Genomic DNA, 24,498 nt, shown 5'->3' with positions numbered 1-24,498 from the left:
CCAGTGACTGTAAACACAATCTCCCACAGTCTGGTACTTACCACAGTTTCTGTATTTTACACTCCGGGTTCCTCAGAGCCGCAGACACCAGTTTCACTCCTGAATCTCCCAGTTTATTCTGCCCAAGGCTAAACACAAACAGACAAATTGATGAACAAAGTGATTCAAACCGTGGGTCTGGGGGAATTTCTCTCACTCGGATATTTCAGGAAACATTCACCCCTTCAGCAAATCACTGATCGGAGTTCCCATCACTCTCAATGTCCCTCACTGCCCAGCTCCAGGGTATTCACCGAATATCAGTAATGTAGTCTGTCGGTGTGACCCTGTAAACTCCACATATTCTGTCTCATTCCCCGATGGCTAGAAAAATGTTCCTGATGTAAGAGCGTTGGGAGGGGCAGGGGTGAAGGATGATAGAAAGTCCCACAGTGAGGAAAATTTGTGAAAGGGAAAGTGTCGATGGGAGTTGGTGGAAGAGACCCCACCTGAGGAAAAGAGGTAGGAAGAGAAAACCTGTAGGAGAAAGAGAGGAAATAGGAAACATCCCATGGGAGGAATGAGGATGAGGATGAGAGATTCCGCAGGAGTAAGGGATATGGGGAAAAGAAGATCCCGAAGGGAAAAATGGGAATGGGGAAGAGATCCCACAGGGGGAAAGGGGATGGGGAATACAGATCCCTCAGGAGGATACCAAAGGGAAGAGATAACTGCAGAAGATTAGAGGATGCAGAAATAGATTTTACGGGATGGGTCTTTCTGAATTGAGGACAACAATCGGGAGGAGATGCCCAAATGATCTGATGAAGTCTCCAACAACTCTTTACAAGGAACCACAGAACCCCCCCCCCGTCTTTGGAGAATTACTGACCGATCCCCTGGGCATTTGTAACTATTTTTCACAATCTGATTTACGACTGTTTAACCCAAATTGTTTTACATTGAAACAACACAATGGGACAGTTTCACAGTTCAGATTGAGAGATAAATCAAGTTACCTCAACTCCTGGCACTTGTGGAGCCCGGGTCCCAGCCGTTGGATTCCTTCACACTGAAGGTGACAGCCCTGCAGGTCGAGGTGTTTTATTGTATCACAGAGTCCGATGACATGAGACAGGACCGCGCAGTCAATCGGGGTCAGTGTCATTCCACTGAATGAGAGTTTTTTCACAGATCCCAGTGTACCTTGAGTCAGTCCACGATTCTGAGACTCAAACAGGTAGTGCAGTGTGTTCAGGAGGCTCCTTTTACCAGATGCAATCCTCGTGTTTCCACTCTGGCGTTTAACCTCCTCCTTCACCCAGTCAATCACCCGGCACGTTGTTTGATGAGGAAATGGACCCAGAAACTCTTCCAGGCCTCGAGCTGTCATTGGGGAGGAGAGACCAGCAACAAAACGGAGAAATACCTCAAATCGCCCATCTGTCATGTTGTGAGCTTCAGTGAGGAATTTCAGGATATCCTTGGGATGTAGGGTCAGGAATTGTGCGACTGCTGCTACAAACTCTTGGATGGTGAGGTGTGGGAATGTGTACACCACACACCGGGCAGAATCCTCTCTCTCCAAAAGCTCCATCAGGAACCCGGACAGGAACTGGGAAGGCTTAAGATTGTAGCTGATCAAATCTCCATATGTAAATATGATCTTCTTCTCAGACACTCCTCTGAAGGCCATCTGACCAACCCTGAGTAACACATCACGGGGGTTCTCAATCTCACGAACGTGGTTTTTCAGGATGTTGTAAATATAGTAGGAGTACAGTTGGGTGATGGTCTTGGGAACTCGCTGCGGGTCCCTGTCTCTTTGTGTGAAGAAGGGGCCCAGTGCCAGAGCGAGGATCCAGCAGTAGGAGGGGTTGTAGCTCATGGTGTACAGGATCTCGTTCTCCTTCACGTGTTTGAAAATAGCTGCTGCCACCGATGGATCTTCAAAATACCTGATGAAATATTCCTTCCGTTCCTCACCAACAAATCCCAGGATTTCAGCCCAGACGCTGATCTTGGCTTTATCCAATAAATGTAATGCAGTGGGACGGGTGGTCACCAGCACTGAACACCCTGGGAGCAGCTTGCCCTGGATTAAACTGTACAAAATGTCCGACACCTCACAACACCACTCGGGATCTGGGCACTGGTGCTTGGGTTCTGTATCTCTCCGACTGTCAGCAAAATCAATTCTGTGCTCGAATTCATCCAGACCATCAAATATAAACAGCAATCCCTCTGGGTTCTTCCAGACATCTCTCAGGATATTCCCAAAGTAAGGATACTGATCCTGAATTAGTTGCCTCAGGTTTTTTCTGCAGTTAATAGTGTTTAAATCCCGGAATTTGAAACTGAAGACAAACTGGAATTGTTGGTATATTTTCCCCATGGCCCAGTCATAAACAATCTTTTGTACCATTGTTGTTTTCCCGATCCCCGGGACTCCGGCCACTGCTGCCGAACTCCCAGATTTGGTTTTCCTCCGGGAAAAGCTGCTCTGGAACAACTGATCAGTCTGGATTTTTTCCAGCTTTCCGCGGAGATGTTTCTCTCTCCACTCCTCGTGGTCTCTGCCTCTTGCCAGCAGCTCATGTTCCACCAGTGTCCGATCTCGAAGAGTAGAAATGACCGTGAGCTCAGCGTATCGATCTGCCAGCTGGAAAACCTTCACCTTCTCCCTCATCAGGATCGTGTTTGCTCTCAGTTTTTCAGTTTGTGCCCGCAGAGTCTCCTTGTGTTTCTGTTGAACATCTTCCATGGGAACATACAGTGGACAAACTGTTAGATGCTTCAACTCAGAACTCAGTATTTAAGTAGCCAAGGATTAGCTCAAAGGTTTTGCATTATTTGAACTCATCACTGGATTTTCTTACACTAAATTAAGTTTGATTAACAGACCCCAAAGTGGATGGAAAGGCATGGGCCAGATAATCATCAGATCATCACATTTCCACATTAATTGTTCAGTTAAGTTGAGTTTTCCCTGGTAGTTTACTGAGCCCCGACTAGAAAAACTCCCACTACTGCCACTTCTATCATTGTTCTGTGGAAAAACTTTTAAACCCCGGTGTTGATGTGGTCTTTGGAGATAGATAAAATGATAGTGGGCATTCTGTCAACGGAATAGGTCACAGGAATCACAGCTCCCCCTCCCCTCTCACCATCACGGATTCAAAATAAAGAGAAATACATCTGTGGATCTGTGGTGTGGTAGAAGATTAGAAACTTGGAAAACCAACAGAACAATACAAGTCCTTTGGCCCACAAAGCTGTGCCGAACATGTACTTAACTTAGAGTTTACCTGGGTTTACCCATAGCCCTCTATTTTTCTAAGCTCCATGTAGCCATCCAGAGGAGCCGTAAACAATCCTATCATATCCTCATCCACCACCGCCGCCAGCCGCCCATTCCATGTACTCACCACTCTCTGAGTAAAAAACAACTTACCCCTGACATCTCCTCTGTACCTGCTTCCAAGCAACATAAAACTATGTCCTCTCGTGCTAGCCATTTCAGCCCTGGGAAAAAGCCTCTGACTATCCACAAGATCAACGCCTCTCATCACTTTATACACCTCTATCAGGTCACCTCTCATCCTTCCTCGCTCCAAGGAGAAAAGGCTAGTTTCACTCAACCTATTCTCATAGGGCATGCACCCAATACAGGCAACATCCTTGTAAATCTCCACTGCACCCTTTCTATAGTTTCCATATCCTTCCTGTAGTGAGGTGACCAGAACTGAGCACAGTACTCCAAGTGGTGTCTGACCAGGGTCCTATATAACTACAACATTACCTCTCACCTCTTGAACTCAATCCCACAGTTGATGAAGGCCAATGTGCCGTATGCCTTCCTAACCACAGAGTCAAACTCCGCAGCAGCCTTGAGTGTCCTATGTCAACCTACTGTCCATGCCAGTATATTTCCTGTAACGCCATCAGATTTTATCTTGTTAAGTAGACTCATGAGGTAACTTATAATACGCCTTATGAAAACCTAAATGACATCCACTGCATCTCCTTTGTCCACTCTGTTTGGAATTTCCTCAATGAACTCTAGCAGATCTATCAGGCAAGATTTCCCTTCATAGAAACTATGTTGACTTTGACTTATTTTATAATTAGACTGTAAATACCTCAGAACCTCAATCTTAATAATACTCTCACACTTCCCCAACCACTGAGGTTGGGCAAACTGGTCTATAATTTTGCAATCAAGAGAGAATCTGTAGATGCTGAAAATGCAGCAACACACACAAAATGCTGCAGGAACTTGGAAGGCCAGACAGCATCTATGGAAAAAAAGTATAGTTGACGTTCCGGGCTTAAACACTTCGGTAGGTCTGGAAACAAAATGCTGGGGAGTAGAATTGAAAGGTGTGGCGGGGGGGTGGGGGGAGGAGAGGGGAGAGAGAATTGCCAGACGATGGGTGAAACTTGGAGGGGGAGGGTTGAAGCAAAGGGTTGAAGTTGATTGGTTAAAGAGACAGAAGGCCATGGAAGAAAGAGAAAATAAAACAACTTTTTTTTATCTTATTCCTTGGCTTTTACCCAGTCACTAACTGTCTCCTAAGGTTCCCTTTACATTAGGCTCCCTGATAAGATCTGGATCTCACAATGTATCTGAAACCTGCCAGGGGTATGTGGCTTCTCTTAGTTTGTCAGGACCCAATCAGGGTTGTGTGGGGTCTCACAGTGTGTCAGGACCCTGCTGGGAGTGTGTGGGCTCTTAGTGTGTCAAGATCCTGCCAGGTGTGTCTGGGGTCCCACAGTGCGTCAGGACCCTGCCAGGAGTGTGTGGGGTCTCACAGTGCGGCAGGACACTGTCAGGTATGTGTGGGGTCTCTATTCAATCTATTCAGCTGTGATAGGCAACGTAGGAAAACATTGATCTTGCACATATTTAATTTAGAGAATGTGACACTGGTAGAAATGATGTTGTTCAATAATCAGGGAGTGTATCTGTTTCCTATTCAGAAATGTGTGTGGGAATGACACTGTCGTGTCTGTTCCCTCTGTAAACCGGATGAAGGACAATGATGAACAAGCTTGTAGCGATTTACTAAACCCGTGTTCAGGCACACTGAGGGGTTTCATTGACCGGATGTGGACTGGAGCTGCATTAACAGAGGTGACAGAGACGTGAGTAGTTTGTAAACTTCCTGATTGGTCTATCTCTGGTACCAAATTTAAATTATCATCTTTGGGATTTATTCCTGTAAGTGAGAGAGACTGAACCAGGGTTCTGGCCGAGATTCCCTATATTTATTTTAAGAGCTTCGAATAATCAGACAAAACATGGGCTGATGCAATATTGATAAGTTCTGTGATATTTGTCTTTCCTACCCTCTCTCCTCTGTTAAATGTGCAGTTGAGTGATCCAACTCAGTCTGCGATGATGAACCCTTACAATCTCTTCAGCCCATGTACTGCCCCGGACTCCATTTTCACGGGCATGATGGGCTTATGGATGTAGTGAGCTTCTCATCCAGACGGTCACAATTTAACTAATTGCAATATTATTTATAGATATTTTCAGTCCTTTCCACATTCCTTGCAGCGATCTCACAACCCTCGGTTTCCCTGTCCTAATTCCCATCTCTTCACCTTCCACAGAGTCCAGCACACAAACTGGCACACATCAATTTCAGCTTCTGTGAACTGCGCTGAGGAATTTGTCTCCGATCTCACCCTCAGTAATACTGTCTCACTGCTAGAATTCCCAGGATTATTGAGTTGGAAATTAAACTGGATATCTTTATCAATGTTTGCACTAAGGGAGTGCAGATGTGAAGAGAGCAGGGTTCATATGCTGCTTTTCTGATTAAAGTGACGTTATTATTACTATTCTGTGAATAGAACTTCAATGGACGAGCAACTCGAAAAACAAAAATAACCTAAAGAAACTGAAGTCGTTTAGAAAATGGTTAAGGATGAGGCTACCCTGGAGCGGATAGTCGCTGGCAAGAGAAGGATTTGACTTTTTGATATGAAGAAATATCCTTTTTTTTTGTCATTCTCCAGATCCCCCCCTTCTCCACTCAGACTCTGGTGGGGATCTGTAGTTTTAGGCCCCAGAGCGGTGTGAGCACTTTCCTCAAACTCGCCAGCTCTCTGCCTCTTTCCTCAAAATGTCCTTTGAAAACTCTCCCTCTAGCAAACACGTTTCCCTGTGTGTCACTGTGTTCTCTGTCACAGTGCCAGTATTTACCTGGTCAGATCCTCGTGGCTCAACAACTGAACCGCCCGAGGCAAATTACAAACGTTGGTGGAAACAGAGGTCAAGTTTCAACTTGATGAACTCTGCTTCAGTCTCATCTGGGCCACTGCGTACCTTTCCAATCGCCTCACTACCGGAGGAATGTTAAGGCTTTAGAGAGGGAGCAGAAGAGGTTTACCAGGATGCTGCCTGGTTTAAAGGGCATGTGCTATCAGGAGAGGCTGGATAAAATTAGATTGTTTTCTCTGGATCATCGGAGGTTGAGGGGAGCTCTGACAAAGGTTTGCAACATTAAGAGAGGCATAAATAGAGTGAACAGAGAGAATCGGTTTCTGAATGCCTCAAATGCTATTGAAGGTGAGAGGGTGTAGAGTGAAGGGGGAATTGTCATTGCTGTCTGGAAAGCACTGCCTGGTAAGGTGGTAGACGTAAATTTTTTGAAGCTTTTAAGTGACGTTTGGTTAGGTACATGGATTAAGGAAGATGGAGGCATATGGAGATGGTGTCGGAATGGGAGATTAGAGTTTGGGTATGTTTGATTTACTTGTTAGCTGTTTAAGTACAATATTATTTGCCTATGGCCTATTCCTCTGTTATACTCTTCAATTTTCAACGCATGTTCACTCACCTTTCAACTCACTGAGAATCTTGAGTAAACCTTGAGTGGGATTTGATCGATGGGATGGATCAGAACCTGTTTGAATTTAAACACATTAAGGGGATAATTTATGGAAAATTGTGAAGTGTAATGTTTTGCAACTCAAATTTGAATTAACCTCTGATATTATCTCACCATACATCTGTATTTCCTTCAGTATTTTGTCCAAATTTGGGACTCCTATCCGCATTTTCACAAAGGTTTCCCACATCACCCTCCGGGCGCGGGAGCCTTTCTCCATCACCAGGCTCAGGAGGAGTTTAGAACTGTCCGCCCGCTTTCCCTTATCAGCAAGATCAGAGATTTTCTGTGAAGAGTAACAGTGAACATATTGGGGACTGACAGATTCACACAGAGAATGAGAAGTAAATGATGTGCTCTGTAACGGGATCACACTGAGCAGTCACCCGGACGGGTGCTGATTTTGTCTGGACATGGACTGTATATTCTGAGTGCAGAGCACACGGAGGGACATTCACCGTGAACCTGGTCCACCAGTCAATGAGATCCTGGCTGGTCTGTGACCGCTTCATTGACGTGGCTCCAAATCCATAAATAATTCCTCACCGGATTTGACGGTGTAAAACAGAAATCAGAAAATAACGATCACAGATGAAGAAAGAAGTCAGGAGGGTTTTTATAACGGAGTGAGCAGTCTCAGAGAAGTTGCAGAAAAGATGATGTGATTCATCTCCTCAGTCTGCCCGTGTCCAACATGACAGCGGATTACCGGCTGACACCTGATGCCTTTCCTTTGCCTTTTCCAGTGGAGGTTTATTCAGCGATTACACATTACAACATGGCAGTATTCTCTGATCCACACTGTTTGCAGTTACAGATTGTAACAGAATCATCTCCACCCAGAACAGAACACACTGGAGCTCCTGTGACACCCACAGATGATGTCCCTGTTCTCACTGACATCCTGCCGTCACGCTGCACGGTCTTCCCAAACCGAAACCTCCTGTCATATTTCCATTTAATACTGTAAGCCCACAGAACTGTTACCTGCTCAACTCACTCTGAACATTGAGCAGCCACCCACCAGTCCGCGGGGTCTTTTCACCCCTTTCCATCACTGGTTCAGATTCACATTTTTGTGATTGCAGGTACCGTATTTATTTCCCTGTTGTTCTTTTATCTAATTTAATATCCGATGAGTTAGAGTTCGACAACCATCAGTCCTGTGATGTGTGAAAAGTCAAACCCATTCTTCCTCCCACTCACCCGATGTTCCTCTCCGCTGAACTGATGCTCGGCCGTTAACGCCAGGCTCACTCCGTGCACCCCTCCTTCCATCGCCTGCTCCAGCCTGTCCCGGTATAAGTCCGTCAACTGCAGCAGCTGGAAATCCTCCCAGCTTGCCAGGAGCTCGGTGATCACTGAGCATGGACCTGTGAAGGAAAATGGGAAAAATTAAAGAAATTGCTGACCCAATATTGGGCAGTAGCTTTCTTTCTGGAATCTAAAGATGGTGGGGCAGGTCACCAAACACAGTGTGAAATAAGTACGGCAGGTGTAGAGAGGTCTGGAGACGAGAGTCAAATAGGGAGCGGTCAGAGATCTGGTGCTGAGGCGGGGCGGGTGGTGAGCCGGAGCTGGGATAGAAAGCTGGTAGGGAGAGGGAGGGGGAAGAGAGGTAGTGGAGGGGGAAGGGAAGGTGCGGAAGACAGACAGGATAGGGGAAGGGAAGGAGGGGTGTGACGGAGAAGAGAGTGGGAAGGGAGGGGTGGGGAGAGACGGAGAGGAGAGGGGCAAGGGAGGGGAGCAGAGAAATGGAGAGGAGAGGGGGAAGGGAGGGGTGGGGAGAAACAGAGAGCAGAGGGGGAAGGGAGGGGTGGGGAGATAGAGGTGAGGGGGAAGGGTGGTGTGGGAAGAGACGGAGGGGAGAGGGGGAAGGGAGGGTGGGGACAGATGGAGAGGAGATGGGGATGGGAGTGGTGAGGCAAAAGGGAGAGGAGGGGGGAGGGGTGGAGAGACAGAGAGGAGAGGGAAGGGAAGGATGGGGAGTGTCTGAGAGGAGAGGGAGAAGGGAGGAGTCGGGAGAGGGAGAGGAGTGGGGGAAGGGAGGGTGGGGAGAAACAGAGAGGAGAGGGGGAAGGGAGGGGTGGGGAGAAACAGAGAGGAGGGGAGAGAGGAAGAACGGGGGGAAGGTAGAGATGGAGCGGAGAAGGGGAAGGGAGGAGAGGTCAGAGACAGAGAGGAGGGGGAAGGGAAGGGTGGGGACCGAGGAGAGGCAGAAAGAAGCGGTGGGGAGAGGGGGAGAGGAGAGCGGTAAGTGAGGGTCGTGGAGAGTGAGAGGAGAGGGGGAAGGGAATAGGGGAGAGAGAGGAGAGCGGCAAGGGAGGGGTTGGGTGAGACGGAGAGGAGGGGGGCAGGGCGTGGGGAGAGAAGTCGACAAGAGGGAGAAGGGAGGGATGGGGCGAGAGGACTGGAGAGACGGAAGAGTGGGGTGTGGGAAGATGGAGATGAGAGGGGGAAGGGAGAGAGGAAGGGAGGGATGTGGAGAGACGGAGGGGGAAGGGATGGGTGCAGAGAGAGTGAGAGGAGAGGGCGAAGGGAGGAATGTGGAGAGACAGAGAGGAGTGTAATGGAGCGGTGGGGAGAGACAGAGGAGAGGGGAAAGGGAGCGGTGGGGGGAAATGATTGGTGGGGAGAGGGAGAGTAGAGCGGGATGGGAGGGGTGGGGAGTGACAGTGAGGAGAGAGAGGAGGGGTGTGGAGGAACGGAGGGATGGGGAGGGGGAGGGAGGGGTGGGGAGTGACAGAGAGGAGAGAGGGAAAGGGGTGGGGAGGAACGGAGGGATGGGGAGGGAGAGGTGAGGGGGAGGAAGGGGTGGGGAATGATGCAGAGGCGAGGGGGAAGGGAGGGGTGGGGAGAGACGGAGGAGAGGGGGAAGGGGTGGGTGGTGAGAGACGGAGAGGAGAGGGGGAAGTGCGGGGTGTGGAGACGGAGAGGAGATGTGGAAGGGAGGGGAGGGGAGAGATGGAGAGGAGTGGGGAGAGGGAAAGGAGAGAGGTAATGGAGGGGTGGGGAGAGATGGGGAGGAGAGGGGGAAGGGACGGGTGTGGAGAGACGGGGAAGAGAGGGGGTAGGGAGGTGTGGAGAGCGAGGGAGAGGGCGAAGGGAGGGGTGGGATTAGTTGGAGAGGAGTGAAGGTAGGGGTGGGGAGTGCTGGACAGGAGAGGGGGAACGGAGGGTTGGGCAGAGATGTATAGGAGAGGGGGAAGGGAGCGGTGGGGAGAGATGGAGAGGGTATTTTACTCCTTCCACGTGTGACTGTTCCATTAGGGATGTTAACTCTCTCATCTCTCTGCTGATTTCACAAATATTTTGTAAGTGCAGACAATGCATTAAACCCACATACAGAGTCAAGGCAATTGCTGACATACCCGTGACCTTTCCGGATATTGACATCACTGGAACTCTTCCACTACCCGCCTGTTCAGCCATGTTGAGGACAGTTGTCGTGAGATTTTGCTGCGATGTATCAAACAGAATTAACAGTAGAGCAACAGGCATTAATTGAAGTATAAAGGAGAACACTGTTTTGTTGTTAAGCAGAACGACACACTTCCAAACATCTTGGGCCTATCCACTGAAGACTTGATACGACCTAATTGACCTGCGCCCATCCACCCACAATCACAGAATACCCATTTCCCCTCTATCCCTGGATTGTTCACCTTTCGGGGATTCCCCGGAGTATCTACTCGCTGTATTGCAGGCAACTCCCTTTATAGAACCAATCTTGTGTCCTGGACTGTGAGTGATTTGTCAATGGAATGGCGAGGCAGATTGATCAGACAACACCCACTGCTTTGATCCTCCTACGACTGGTGGCCCTCTGGTGAGTAATGGATAGGTGTTACAGCAGTGTTAGGTGAAGCATTTCTGCTGACCAATGGGACGTCTATTCCTCTCGTCACTGGATTATACAGATTTCTCAGTCACACCTGATTCTCACCGTCTCCTTTCAGTTTAACATCGCCTGGCATTGACACCTATGGCAATATATGTGGATTGAGTCTACATAGAAATACTCTACATCCTGAACAATGCAGTCTTGTTCAATGAACAATGTATCCTGAACAATGCAGTCTATAGTCTTTTCTGGCATCTTGTCCAGAAACCACATTTTCTCTGGCAGGATTTTAAGATCATTGTTAGCACCTAATCTCCGGTCAAGATTTATTTTTGCATTCATCTGGCTATTATCAGATAGTTACATGGCACTTTGTTAACCACAATGCAGACCCACCATACATCAAAAACAGCAAGCTGGCAAAAACAGATTGACAATAACTAAAACAAAATGCTGGAATTATTGAACAAGGCAAACGGTACGTTGATACTTCGGGTCGAAGACCGTGTAATCAAAGCTGAGCCTATCTGTATCAGCCATGTATCTGCTCTCTGTCTGCATTGTATTCTGTGTAGCGTATTTATGATTTTCTTATGCTGTGGGGTGGGGTAGGGCGGGGTAAAAGCGCAGGAAATCAGTTACATATCTGTGCTTTGTTCACAGCTGGGAACTGACGGATGTCATATCTTTTATTATTATCCACTCCAATACACTGAATTTACACTCGGGTGGACTTCAGTTCCATCACTATAAGATTGCATGTTAACTGATTTCTAATAAAGGATCGAATACACCAACCTTTACAATCACCAACTTTTACAATCGCTATTGGAGTTGAGGACACGTCATACAACCATAACAAATCCTTGGGGGTCGCGAACAATGACAAATTTGTTTGGTGATAACCTCAACAAATGTTTCTCAATCTGATGATTATTTTAAATATAGGACCATAAGATATAGGAGCAGAGGTAGGCCATTCGGCCTATCCAGTCTGCTATGCCATTCAATCATAGACTGATCTAATTATTCTGGTCATCCCCACTTCCCTGCTTTCACCCCATATCCTTTCATGTGCTGGTTAATCAACAACCTATATATCTCTGCGTTAAATACACCTAATGACATAACCTCCACAGTCATTCATGGCAACAAATTCAATAGATTTACCACCCTTTGACTAAAGTAAGTTCTTTGCATCTGTTCTAAATGGATGTCCTTCAATCCTGAAGTTGTGTCCTTTTGTCCTGGAATCCCCTGCCATGGGAAATAACTTTGCCATACCTAATCTTCTCAGGCCTTTTGACATTTGGATTTTTTCTATGAGATTCCCTCCCTCATTCTTCTGAACTCCAGGGAATATAGCCCAAGAGCAGCCAGGCGTTCAATATACGGTAACCCTTTAATTACTGGAATCATTCTGGAGAATCTTCTTTGAACCCTCTCCAATGTCAGTATATCACTTCTAAATTAAGGAGCCCAAAACTGCACACAATATTCCAAGTGTGTCTCACGAGTATCTTATGGAGCCCCAACATCACATCCCTGCTCTCATATTCTATACCTCTAAAAATGAATGCTAACATTGTATTTGCCTGCATCACCATGGACTCACACTGGAGGTTAACCTTTTGGGGTATCCTGCACAAGGACTCCGAGTCACTTTGCATCTCTGCATTTTGAATTCTCTCCCCATCTAAATAACAGTCTGCCCATTGATTGCTTCCACCAAAGTGCATGACCATACACTTTCCAACATTGTATTTCATTTGCCACTTCTTTGCCTATTCCCCTAAACTATCTAAGTCTATCTACAGACTCTCTTATTCCTCAACACTACCAGCTCCTCCACCTACATTAGTTTCATCGGCAAATTTAGCCAGTAATCCATTAATCCCATAGTCCAAATCATTGACATACATCGTAAAAAGCAGTGGTCCCAACATCAACACCTTTGGAACTCCACTAGTAATGGGTAGCCAGCCAGAATAGGATCACTTCTTTCCCACTCTCTGTTTTCTGCCGATCAGCCTACACACTCAAATTTCAATGTGAACTCGATCATATTGTGATTACTGTTCCCTAAGTGTTCCTTAACCTTAAGCTCCCTTATCACTTCTGGATCATTGCACAACAGCCAGTCCAGCACAGACGATTCCCTACTGGGCTCAACAACAAGCTGTTCTTAAAAAAAAAATCCCTTTGACATTCTACCATTTCTCTCTCTTGAGGTCCAGTACTAACCTGGTTTTCCTAACTCACTTTCATGTTAAAATCCCCAACGATTATCATGATATTGCCCTTCTGACAGGCCTTTTCTATCTCCTGCTGTAATTTATAATCCACATCGCGGCTGCTGTTTTGAGGCCTGTATACAACTGCCATTAGGGTCCTTATACATGTTCCATTTAACTCAACCCATATCGACTCTACACCTTCCAATGGTATGTCATCCCTTTCTAATGATTTAATATTAGTTCTTATAGACAGGGCCATATCACTCCCATATCTGCCTAGCAATCTATCTTTCCAATACACAGTATATCCTTGGACATTCAGTTCCCAATGGCAGCCATTCTTTAGCCAAGATTCAGAGATGGACACTACGTCATTGTTGCCAATCTGCAGCTGAATTTCAAGATCGTCCATTTTATTCCTTATGCTGCGTGCATTCAAGTGCAACACTCTCAGTCCAGCATTTGTTGCTTCTGTTTTAATTGCACCATGACTCTATTGCCTGTAACTCATGCCACTGGCTGCGATTAAGCCTCAGCTCCTGCCTGTCATTTCTATCATCTCTAATGCAGGTTATCTTCGATTTATCTCTGTTCTCCCCTTCCTCAGCCCAATCACTCCGGTTCCCACCCTCTGTCAAATAGTTTAAACCCTGCCTAACAGCACTATTAACCCTGCCCACTCAGATAATTTGACTTCCGGTGTAATCCGTCCTTTTTGTACAGGTGGTCCCTTCCCCAAAAGAGCCCCCAATGAATCAGGAACCCTAAACCCTGCCCCCTACACCAGTTTCTCAGCCACGTATTAATATGCCGGATCATGACATTGTCATGGTTTGGTCCATGAAATCGGCATTCCGGTTCACCATCCCGTCCAAGTTCCTTATTCCAGGTTTTCCGGCTTCCCCCAGCATTGGGTTCTTGTTTGGGTTGGCTTTGTAAACAGCTTCAGGATTCAGCTTCTGGTGGCTGGATTATTCCTGCCCAAACCCCCTGCCCCTATCCCTTCCCTTCACTTTCCTCCTGGTGCCTCGCCTTGCTTTGCCGTACCTCGCCTGGAGCCGAATTAATTAGTGAATTAATAACACTATTAATAGTAAACACTAATAGGAGATTTTAGAACACTATTAGGACACGACGCTAAGCCCATTTCTATTTCTAAACTTTCAATGTACGATCGTGTAGGGACAAGTTTTCAAGACGTTCCTGGACTCCTAAAATAACTTCGAAAACCACCAGATCTTACTGTTTCTAAAAGCAAACCTCATTGAAATTTGAACACCGCTTGCGAGTAGAATGATCTCAGTGAACAAATATATAATCGTCCCTCACACCGCAACATCTGGAGGTGATATCCTTCTGTTCACAGTAAAACCAGTATAATAAGGCTATTTGGCCCATCCAGTCTGATCCAACCTTATTCTCCTGCGTTCTGCCTTAAACCCTCAATCTCCTTACAGTCAAGAACATAACAGTCTCAGCTGTATCACAATAACAGCCTCCAACACACCATGTGGCAACAATTTCCACAGATTAACCATTAGCCGAAGAAATTCCTCTCATCTGAGTTTTAAAGGGAAGTTTCTTTATTATGAAGGTGCTACCTCGGATTTCAGACTCTCTGACCAATGGAAATATCCTCTCCATGCCCACTATATTCAGGCTATTCAACATTCAGAGGTTTAAGTAGGATCGCACCCTGTCCCATCACTCTGAACTCCACTGAGCACAGGCCCAGAACCATCAAACGCTCCTCATAGTTAAAGCCTGTCATTCCTGTGATCATTCTTGTGAACATTGTTTGCAACACCTGTACTGAACACATTTTCAGCAATAACAGGCAAATCGGTACCAGGATAATTTACGGGAAACAAAAACAGTGATTATTTTATTGTTCTCGAAACATCACAAAAAGAGCACCTACGTACAATTATCAAGAGATTTAAATCATTCCAGAATGAATGTAATTAAAAAAGTAATCTGCAATTATTTGAAATGGTCAGCAGGTAAGGAACAGCTGTGGGGAGAGGAACAAAGTAACAATTCAGGTTCCCAAACTCTCGTTAGAATGGCTTCAAACATTTTCCGCTTGTAGTGCGGATCTCCAGCGTCCCGACTTTCTCAATCTAAATGTAACACACACAAACTAGTGCAAGATATTAGCAGGCCGTCCCAGCCCCTAAAATGTTGACTGTTTACTGTTCTTCATAGATTCTGCCTAGCCTGTTGAGCTCCTCCAGCATTTTGTGTGTGTTAACTTGAGTTTCTGTTTGATTTCCGCTACCTGACAGACAGGTGACAGTGGGGGGAAATTTCCACATACGGTTTGAACACTGGACCGTGTCTATTTCTACTGTTATAAACACAGAACAGCCCATTTAATCTCAGCATTTGGAACAGGAGCTTATCCTGTCCTCAGAAAAGCAGTCTTTGCTTCCAAAGGAACTTCAGAACCAAATATCTCAGCCCAGAAGAAAAACACCCGTTCAACACCATAAGAAAACTTGGTGGCCCGATCCTCGGCTCCGTTTTACCTGGGTCAAAAACTGTGGTATCAGGATCCAGATCTGCGGTAAAACAGGAGCGGGAGATGGGATCACGTGACCCGTGAAGGGTCAGCCACCTGAACCGGTAATTTTGCTTCTCACCCCACAAACACTACCTACCCACCGCTGCATTTTCCAAATTATTTCATATTTACACCAGCTACATTTTAATTTAAAAAAAATCCCTCTGTATCTTCCCCGATCCCTTCACTCCATCACCGGCTCACAGAGTTACCGGTTCGATTCACATCCCGGTCCGACAAACAATTCAGACCCAAACAGGAAATATGCAGATTTCATTTAAATCACTTCTATGTGTACAAACACTAATTTCTATTCACAGTCCTCCGGAGCCTCACTGGACAGGAACACTGAAACATCAAGCGAGAAACAGGAGGAGGTGACCATTCAGCCCCTCAAACCATCAACAAGATGGCGGCTGCTCTTCCATCTCAGCCACATGTTTCTGCCCGATCCTCGTTTCTTCAATCCCTTCGGTCTCCAAAATTCTGCCGATCTCTGTTTTACGTGAGGATGATCACCGAGTCTTCACAACCCTCGGAGTGGAGACATTTCCCCTCAACTCAGTCTCTTTTTCAGAGACTGGGATCCCTGGTTCAACCGGTAATGATGTTGTGAATTTCAATGTGTTCACCTCTCAGTCCTCGATTCTCCAAATGAAAGGGTTATCACATTTGATCTTTCTTCATATGATGACCCCACCACTCCAGGGATCAGTCAGGTGAATCTTCATTGCACTCTCTATAACAAATACTCTCTAACCTATTTGTTAATCCTCTATGGAATTAATTTCCATCTTCTGCAGCCCCGTGTTGCCCCAACCACTCACCTCCCACCCTTGTCACTATTTCCACCTTCCAACCCCCCCCCCCCCCCCTCACCTGGATCCACCTCTCACTCCCCAGCTCTTGCCCCAGCCCCACCCCTCACCTGTTTTCTCTGACTATTTCCCATCCACTCTCAGTCCAGAGGGAGGGTCTCGGCCCGAAATATTTACCTCCACAGATGCTGCCCGACCCACTGAGTTCCTCCGGCAGTTTGTTCTTTGGTCTGTATAACCCGTGTTAGTATGGGGAGCAGGATTTTACACAATATTCCAGGTACAATCTCAACAAAGCCCAAATAATTGTTAAAGTCAATTCACTCTGATATCCAATAACTTTTACGATAAATTCAATGTAGTTTTGACTTCCTTCCCCACCCACTGCACCTCAGTCCCTCACCATTTAAACCATTTAGTGTTTCTGTTTCTCCTACAGAAGTGGGTGATGTCGCATTTCCCACATTGGACCAGCTGACCTGTTGTTCCCACTCACTACTTTTGCCTCAGTTACGCTGAAATCTCTCAATAACAGACACAGAAAATAGAACCGTACAGCACAGAAACAGGACCTTCGGCCCACAATATTGTACTCAAGCAATTAAATTTTTTTTACCGAAATGTTAACCAATCAAATCCCTTCTGCCTACAAAATGTCCACAATACTTCTATGTTCCTTACATCCGTTTGCTATCGAAACGTCCCTGAGAAGTCCCCAATGTATCTGCCTTTACCACCACCCCAGGCAGTACATTCTAGCGACCCACCACTCTCTCTGTAAGAAACACTTGCCCCTGACATCTCTTTTCAAACTACCCCTTTTCACCTTGAATGTATGGCCTCTGGTGTTAGACATTGCTACCATTGTAAAAGATCTTGTCTGTCTACTCCATATATAATCTTATAAACGTCCATCCGGTCTCTCCCCAGCCTAAGCCGCTCCGAAGCAAACAACACAAGTTTGTCCAGCCTCTCGTTATAGCTCATGCCCTCTAATCCAGGCAGTGTCCTGGTAAACCTCTTCTGCGCCCTCTCCAAAGCCCCGACATCCTTCGCCTGGGGGCGACCAGAACTGTATGAAACACTCCAGATGTGGTCTAATCGAGTTTTATGAATTTTGAATGCAATATCTTGACTTATAAAGGCAAACATGCCATTTGCCTTCTTCACCATTCTGTCAATCTGTTTACCTACTTTCAGGGAGCGATGAACTTGGACTCCAAGATCCCTGTGCTCATCGACATTTTAAGGGTCTTACATTTAACAGCGTACTGTCTCTTTACATTCCACCTACGGAGGTTCCAATATGATCATCACTAATCAAATCTCACTGAGTTTCCTCAGGTCCTGTTGAATTTATTGTCAAGTGTACAATAGAAACATAGAAACATAGAAAATAGGTGCAGGAGTAGGCCCTTCGGCCCTTCGAGCCTGCACCACTATTCAGTATGATCATGGCTGATCATCAAACTCAGAACCCTGTACCTGCTTTCTCTCCATACCCCCTGATCCCTTTAGCCACAAGGGCCATATCTAACTCCCTCTTAAATGTAGCCAATGAACTGGCCTCAAACTGTTCTCTGTGGCAGAGAATTCAATAGATTCACCTCTCTCTGTGTGAAGAAGTTTTTCCTCATCTTGGTCCTAAAAGGCTTCCTTCCCCTTTAACCGTAAACTGTGACACCTCGTTCTAGACGTTCCCAACATCGGGAACAATCTTCCTGCATCTAGCCTGTCCAATCCCTTAAGAATTTTATACGTTTCAATAAGATCTCCCCTCAATCTTCTAAATTTCAGCTAGAATAAGCCAAGTCGATCCAGTCTTTCTTCATATGAAAGTCCTGCCATCCCAGGAATCAATCTGGTGAACCATCTTTGTACTCCCTCTATGGCAAGAATATCTCCTCAGATTAGGGGACCAAAACTGCACACAATACTCCAGGTGTACTCTCACCAAGGCCTTGTACAACTGCAGTAGAACCTCCCCGCTCCTGTACTCAAATCCTCTTGCTATGAATGCCAACAAACCATTGGCCTTTTTCACCGCCTGCTGTACCTGCATGCCCACTTTCAGTGACTGGTGTACAATGACACTCAGGTCTCGTTGTACCTCCCCTTTTCCTAATCGGCCACCATTCAGATAATAATCTGTTTCCCTGTTTTTGCCACCAAAGTGGATAACCTCACATTTATCCACATTAAATTGCATCGACCATGAATTTGCCCACTCACCTAACCTATCCAAGTCACCCTGCATCCTCTTAGCATCCTCCTCACAGCTAACACTGCCACCCAGCTTCGTGTCATCCGCAAACTTGGAGATGCTGCTTTTAATTCCCTCGTCTAGATCATTAATATGTATTGTAAACAACTGAGGTTCCAGCACTGAGCCTTGCGGTACCCCACTAATCACTGCCTGCCATTCTGAAAAGGTCCCATTTATTCCCACTCTTTGCTTCCTGTCTGCAAACCAATTCTCTATCCACATCAATACCATACCCCCAATACCGTGTGCTTTAAGTTTGCATACTAATCTCCTGTGTGGGACCTTGTCATAAGCCTTTTGAAAATCCAAATATACCACATCCACTGGTTCTCCCCATCCACTCTAGTAGTTACATCCTCAAAAAATTCTATAAGATTCGTCAGACATGATTTTCCTTTTACAAATCCATGCTGACTTTGTCCGATGATTTCACTGCTTTCCAAATGTGCTGTTATCACATCTTTGATAACTGACTCTAGCATTTTCCCCACCACCGTTGTCAGGCTAACCGGTTGATAATTCCCCAGTTTCTCTCTCCCTCCTTCTTTAAAAAGTGGGGTTACATTAGCCACCCTCCAGTCCTCAGGAACTAATCCAGAATCTAAAGAGTTTTGAAAAATTATCACTAATACATCCACTATTTCTTGGGCTACTTCCTTACGCACTCTGGGAAGCAAACCATCTGGCCCTGGGGATTTATCTGCCTTTAATCCCTTCAATTTACCTAACACCAGTTCCCTACTAACAAGTTTTTCCCTCAGTTCCTCCATCTCACTAGACCCTCGGTCCCCTACTATTTCTGGAAGATTATTTATGTCCTCCTTAGTGAAGACAGAACCAAAGTAGTTATTCAATTGGTCTGCCATGTCCTTGTTCCCCATGATCAATTCACCTGTATCTGACTTTAAGGGACCTACATTTGTCTTAACCAATTTTTTTCTTTTCATATATCTATTAGAGCTTTTACAGTAAATTTTTATGTTTCCTGCTAGGTTTCTCTCATAATCTTTTTCACTTTCCTAATTAAGCCCTTTGTCCTCCTCTGCTGGACTCTGAATTATTCCCAGTCCTCAGGTATGCCGCTTTTTCTGGCTAATTTGTATGTTTCTTCTTTGGAATTGATACTATCCCTAATTTCCCTTGTCTGCCACATGTGCACTACCTTCCCTGGTTAATTCTTTTGCAAAACTGAGATGAAAAATTGTTGTAGTTCATCTACAAAATGCGATCTTTAAATGCTTGCCATTGCATATCCACCGTAAAGTATCATTTGCCAGTCTATCTTTGCTAATTCACGTCTCATACCTTCAAAGTAACCCTTCTTTAAGTACAGAACCTTTGTTTCTGAATTAACTATGTTACTCTCCATCTTAATGAAGAATTCCACCATATTATGGTCACTCTTACCGAAGGGGCCTCGCACGACAAGATTGCTAACTAATCCTTCTTCGTTACTCAATACCCAGTCTAGAATGGCCTGCTCTCTAGTTGGTTCCTCGACATGTTGGTTCAGAAAACCATCCCGCATACATTCCAAGAAATCCTCTTCCGCAGTACCCTTACCAATTTGGTTCACCCAATCTATATGTGGATTGAAGTCACCCATTATAACTGGTGTTCCTTTATTGCACGCACTTCTAATTTCCCATTTAATGCCATCCTCAACCTCACTACTACTGTTAGGTGGCCTGTACACAACTGCCAACAGCATTTTCTGCCCCTTAGTGTTATGCAGTTCGACCCATATCGATTCCACATCCTCCAGGCTAATGTCCTTCCTTTCTATTGCATTAATCTCCTCTCTAACCAGCAACACTTCCCCACCTCCTTTTCTTTCCTGTCTATCCCTCCTGAATATTGAATATCCCTGGATGTTGAGTTCCCATCATTGGTCACCCTGGAGCCATGTCTCTGTCATCCCAACTATATCATATTCATTAATAACTATCTGCACATTCAATTCATCCACCTTGTTATGAATGCTCCTTGCATTGACACACAAAGCCTTCAGGCTTGTTTTTACAACACTTAGCCCTTATACAATTATGTTGAGAAGTTGTCCTTTTTGATTTTTGCCCTGGATTTTCCTGCCTGCCACTTTTATTTTTCAAGTTACTACTTTTTACTTCTACCCTCATTTTACACCCCTCTGTCTCTCTGCACTTGTTCCCATCCCCCTGTCACATTAGTTTAAATCCTCCTGAACAACAGTAGCAAATGCTCCCCAAAGGACATAGGTCTTAGTCCAGTCCAGGTGCAGACCGTCCTGTTTACACCGGTCCCACCTCTCTCAGAACTGGTTCTAATGCCCCAGAAATTTGAATCCCTCCCCCTTGCACCATTTTTGAAGCCCCGTATTCAGGAATACAGGAAAGTGCAGGTATAGAGGAACACTGACTTCTAGCAGCATCGCAGGCAAGTACATCCAGATGATACACAAACATAAATTATACAAAACCTCTGTCAGTAATATATAAAATATCTTTTTTATGTTGTCAACAATATACAGATTTTTGTGACGTGGCCAATTTACAGGTCAGCAGTCCGCCGGTGTTTGTGCACCAATATGGTTAACCCCTCTGCTCACCACCACCATGGGCTCGGACATTTCCACAGATGAGTCCCTCCTATCCCCACTGGGGAAACCATCCTCTCCGACACCTCTAACACCATCTTTATCCTTTCAATAAAATCCCCCCCACTTCTTCAGGCGGGATCTCTCGCACCCCGGGGAGCCGGCATCAAACCGATGGACAAGCGGTCTCCTCCTGCCTCTCAGCCATACATCAGACACCTGCTGCAGAAGGTGGTTCACAAACACCCCCACTTCCCTTGGAAGGAAATGGAGATAAACAAAAAAGGGGGCATTTACTTTGAGGTTTGTTCCACTTTGACGGGGAGTTTGGAATGGGAGTGGGAGACCGTTCTGTGGTGGTACCACCCTCTCGACTGGTCCGCCTCCACTATTGGGTGTAACCAGTAATTGACATCTCTTCGCATCAATGAGAATAACGTAGCTTGTATATGCTCTGTTGACAGCGCCGGTGGGTGTGGGCTGATGTGATTGGTACCTCAGCCGTTAACACATCTCAATGCCAGCCGGGCAGCGCTGTTGAGTGAACTCGGCCTGTTCTCCTTGGAGCGACGGAGGATGAGAGGTGAACTGATAGAGCTGTATAAGATAATGAGAGGCATTGATCTTGTGGATAGTCAGAGGCTTTTCCCCAGCACTCAAATGGCTACAACGAGAGGGCATAGTTTTAAGGTGCTTGGAAGTCGGTACAGAGAAGATGTCACGGGTAAGTTTTTTACGCATAGAATGGTGATTGCGTGGAATGGGCTACCGGTGATGTTGGTGAAGGCAGATACGATAGGGTTGTTTAAGAGACTCTTGGATAGGTACATGGAGCTCAGAAAAATAGCGGGCTATGTGCAAACCTAGGTAGCTCTAAGGTAAGGACACGTTCGGCACAGCTTTGTGGGCCGAAGGGCCTGTATTGTGCTCTAGGCTTTCTATGTTTCTATTAGTGCGACGTAAAGTACCGCACACGTGTCGGTAGGTCCTGGTGTGGGAGGCACTTGTATTTTAAAACACCCGAACGGCCATTTATTCTGGTTTCAGAGCGACAACGAAATCAATCCTGGGATTTGCTCGGCTGTGCCGTTGTTGGAGTGTGTAGCACGCTATTTGTCTCGAGTTTGGTCACAAAATCTTGACTGATTTGGGAGAACTATCGAGGCTGATCTGGTTTCGAGTAGATTAATCAACGCAGAGATTCGCTGTTCAGTATTTTGAAAAAAAAACACATCTGTTTTACAAATGTAAACCAGAATTGCCAGCGGAGTCCAAACAGTGTATTAGTCAACAGAAAACCTCTCGTCCCTGCAGTCTTTGTCTCCTGGTAAACTCAACACCCTGACAGTGTGGACCATAGGTAACCTTTCCTCCAAAAGCCAGGGGATCACTCAGAGAGCTGGTCGCTGAGAGGAATTATATTTGTTAATTGTTAAAATTTGCCCAGAGTCAGATGGATGGAGTTGATGTGGAGATCGGGAGTGTCGCACAGAAAGGGCCGGACAGCTGAACCCTCTCCATTGTCCATCCGACCGCCGACAAATGTTGGGTCCACGGGGATCTTCGGCCACTTGTGGCCACCCGAGGTCCCCTAACCTCTAAAGTTGCCGAGGGGTCTGTGTTGGGGTCGTGGAAAGACACACGGAGTCTGCAGCAGGATTAACATGGAATCAGGAGCTCGCCTTTCGGTTTAACACCGTGATGCCCAGCTCACCGAGTTACTCATAAATTCCATCCCCTGACGCTGGGGCATATACTTAAAGCACAAAGTTGGATGTAAATCGTTAATCTATTTAATGCTTGTTTTCAGCTCACCATATAAAATAAATTATATCTCTCTTCGAATGCAGTCATTATACCAGGTTACATTATTTAAATTGTCAGAGCTTTTCCAGTCAATATAACAATACTATACACATAAATGGACCACACATCCCTCAAAACTGATGCTGCAGGTAATGAAATCACGGCTGATCTGATCTGATCTGAAATTTCATTCCATATTCCCCCATGTCCATCCCTGTAACCTACTGTTTATCAAGAATGTCAGCCTTCAACAGAATCACATGCTTCGCCTCCACTGGCCATTGAGGAGAAGAGTTCAAAACACCCTCAATCAACACATGAACCAATAGATGTATCTGTCTGAAATTAGAAATTCTGAAAACGGAACAGGTGTTTGCTGTACAGATCCCGCACCTTCGCTTTGAAGCAGGTGGCCATTGTTCTAGAACTGTTCTTAATCTTTACTAAGCCTGTGGAAAATGTCAATCGTGCAAACAGTTAACATAGAAAAACATGGAACATAGAAAACCTGCAGCACAATACAGACCCTTCGGTAAACAACGTTGTGTCTAACGTAAACCTATCTTAGAAATTACTAGGGTTACCCATAGCCCTCGATTTTTCTAAGCTCCATGTACCTATCCAATAGTCTCTTAAAAGAGCCTATCGTATCCGCTTCCACCATCGTTGCCGGCAGCCCATTACACCACTCACCACTCTCTGTGTAAAAAAAAGTTACCCCTGACATCTCTTCTTACTGACTCCCAAGCACCTTAAACATGTGCCCTCTTGTGGCAGCCATTTCAGTCCTGAGAAAAAGCCTCTGACTATCCGCACGATCAATGCCTCTCACCATCATATACATCTCTATATGGTCAACTCTCATCCTCCGTCGCTCCAAGGAGAAAAGGCCAAGTTCACTCAACCTGTTTTGATAAGGCATGTTCTTCAATCCAGGCAACATCCTTGTAAATCTCCTCTGCACCCTTTCTATGGTTTCCACATCCTTCCTGTAGTGAGGCGACCAGAACTGAGCACAGGGTCATATATTGCTGCAACATTACTTCTTGGCTCCTAAATTCATTTCCACAATTGATGAAGGCCAATACACACCGAATGCCTTCTTAACCATGGAGTCAACCTGCGCAGCAGCTTTGAGTGTCCTATGGACTCGGACCCCAAGATCCCTCTGATCCTCCACAGGGCCAAAAATCATAAAATTAATACTATATTCTGCCATCATATTAGACCTACCAAAATGAACTATTTCACGCTTATCTAGATTGAACTCCATCTGGCACTTCTCAGCCCAGTTCTGCATCCAATCAATGTCCTACTGTAACCTCTGACAGACCTCCACACTACTCACAACACCGCCAGCATTTGTGTCATCAGCAAACTTACTAACCCATTCCTCCACTTCCTCATCCAGGTCAATTATAAAAACTACGAAGAGTAAGGGTCCCAGATCAGATCCCTGAAACACACCACTAGTCACCATGCAGAATATGACCCGGCTACAA

The 24,498-nt window shown here is 45.8% G+C and overlaps 1 protein-coding gene across 13 annotated transcripts in view; it reads right to left on the bottom strand.

Annotated features, from left to right (window-relative positions):
- Nucleotides 1-24,498, bottom strand: part of LOC140721290 (NACHT, LRR and PYD domains-containing protein 3-like) — a 45,667-nt gene that overhangs the window by 5,264 nt on the left and 15,905 nt on the right. For 10 of the 13 annotated variants that reach the window (XM_073036150.1, XM_073036151.1, XM_073036156.1 and 7 more), the window contains 6 exons: nucleotides 10,256-10,343; nucleotides 8,091-8,257; nucleotides 6,999-7,170; nucleotides 6,834-6,899; nucleotides 999-2,736; nucleotides 42-128 (listed from right to left, as the gene is read on the bottom strand). In XM_073036150.1, the coding sequence (XP_072892251.1) occupies nucleotides 42-128; nucleotides 999-2,736; nucleotides 6,834-6,899; nucleotides 6,999-7,170; nucleotides 8,091-8,257; nucleotides 10,256-10,316 (2,291 nt within the window). In that variant the 5' untranslated portion in view covers nucleotides 10,317-10,343. Of the gene's footprint in view, nucleotides 1-41; nucleotides 129-998; nucleotides 2,737-6,833; nucleotides 6,900-6,998; nucleotides 7,171-8,090; nucleotides 8,258-10,255; nucleotides 10,594-24,498 lie in introns of those variants that run through there. The other 3 variants (XR_012097359.1, XM_073036147.1, XM_073036148.1) reach the window with 2 other exon arrangements.

The sequence above is a fragment of the Hemitrygon akajei genome, unplaced genomic scaffold, assembly GCF_048418815.1.
Source record: "Hemitrygon akajei unplaced genomic scaffold, sHemAka1.3 Scf000053, whole genome shotgun sequence".
Classification (NCBI taxonomy): domain Eukaryota; kingdom Metazoa; phylum Chordata; class Chondrichthyes; order Myliobatiformes; family Dasyatidae; genus Hemitrygon; species Hemitrygon akajei.
The sequence above is the reverse complement of the archived record's forward strand: the minus strand, read 5'-3'. Positions and strand labels throughout refer to the sequence as shown.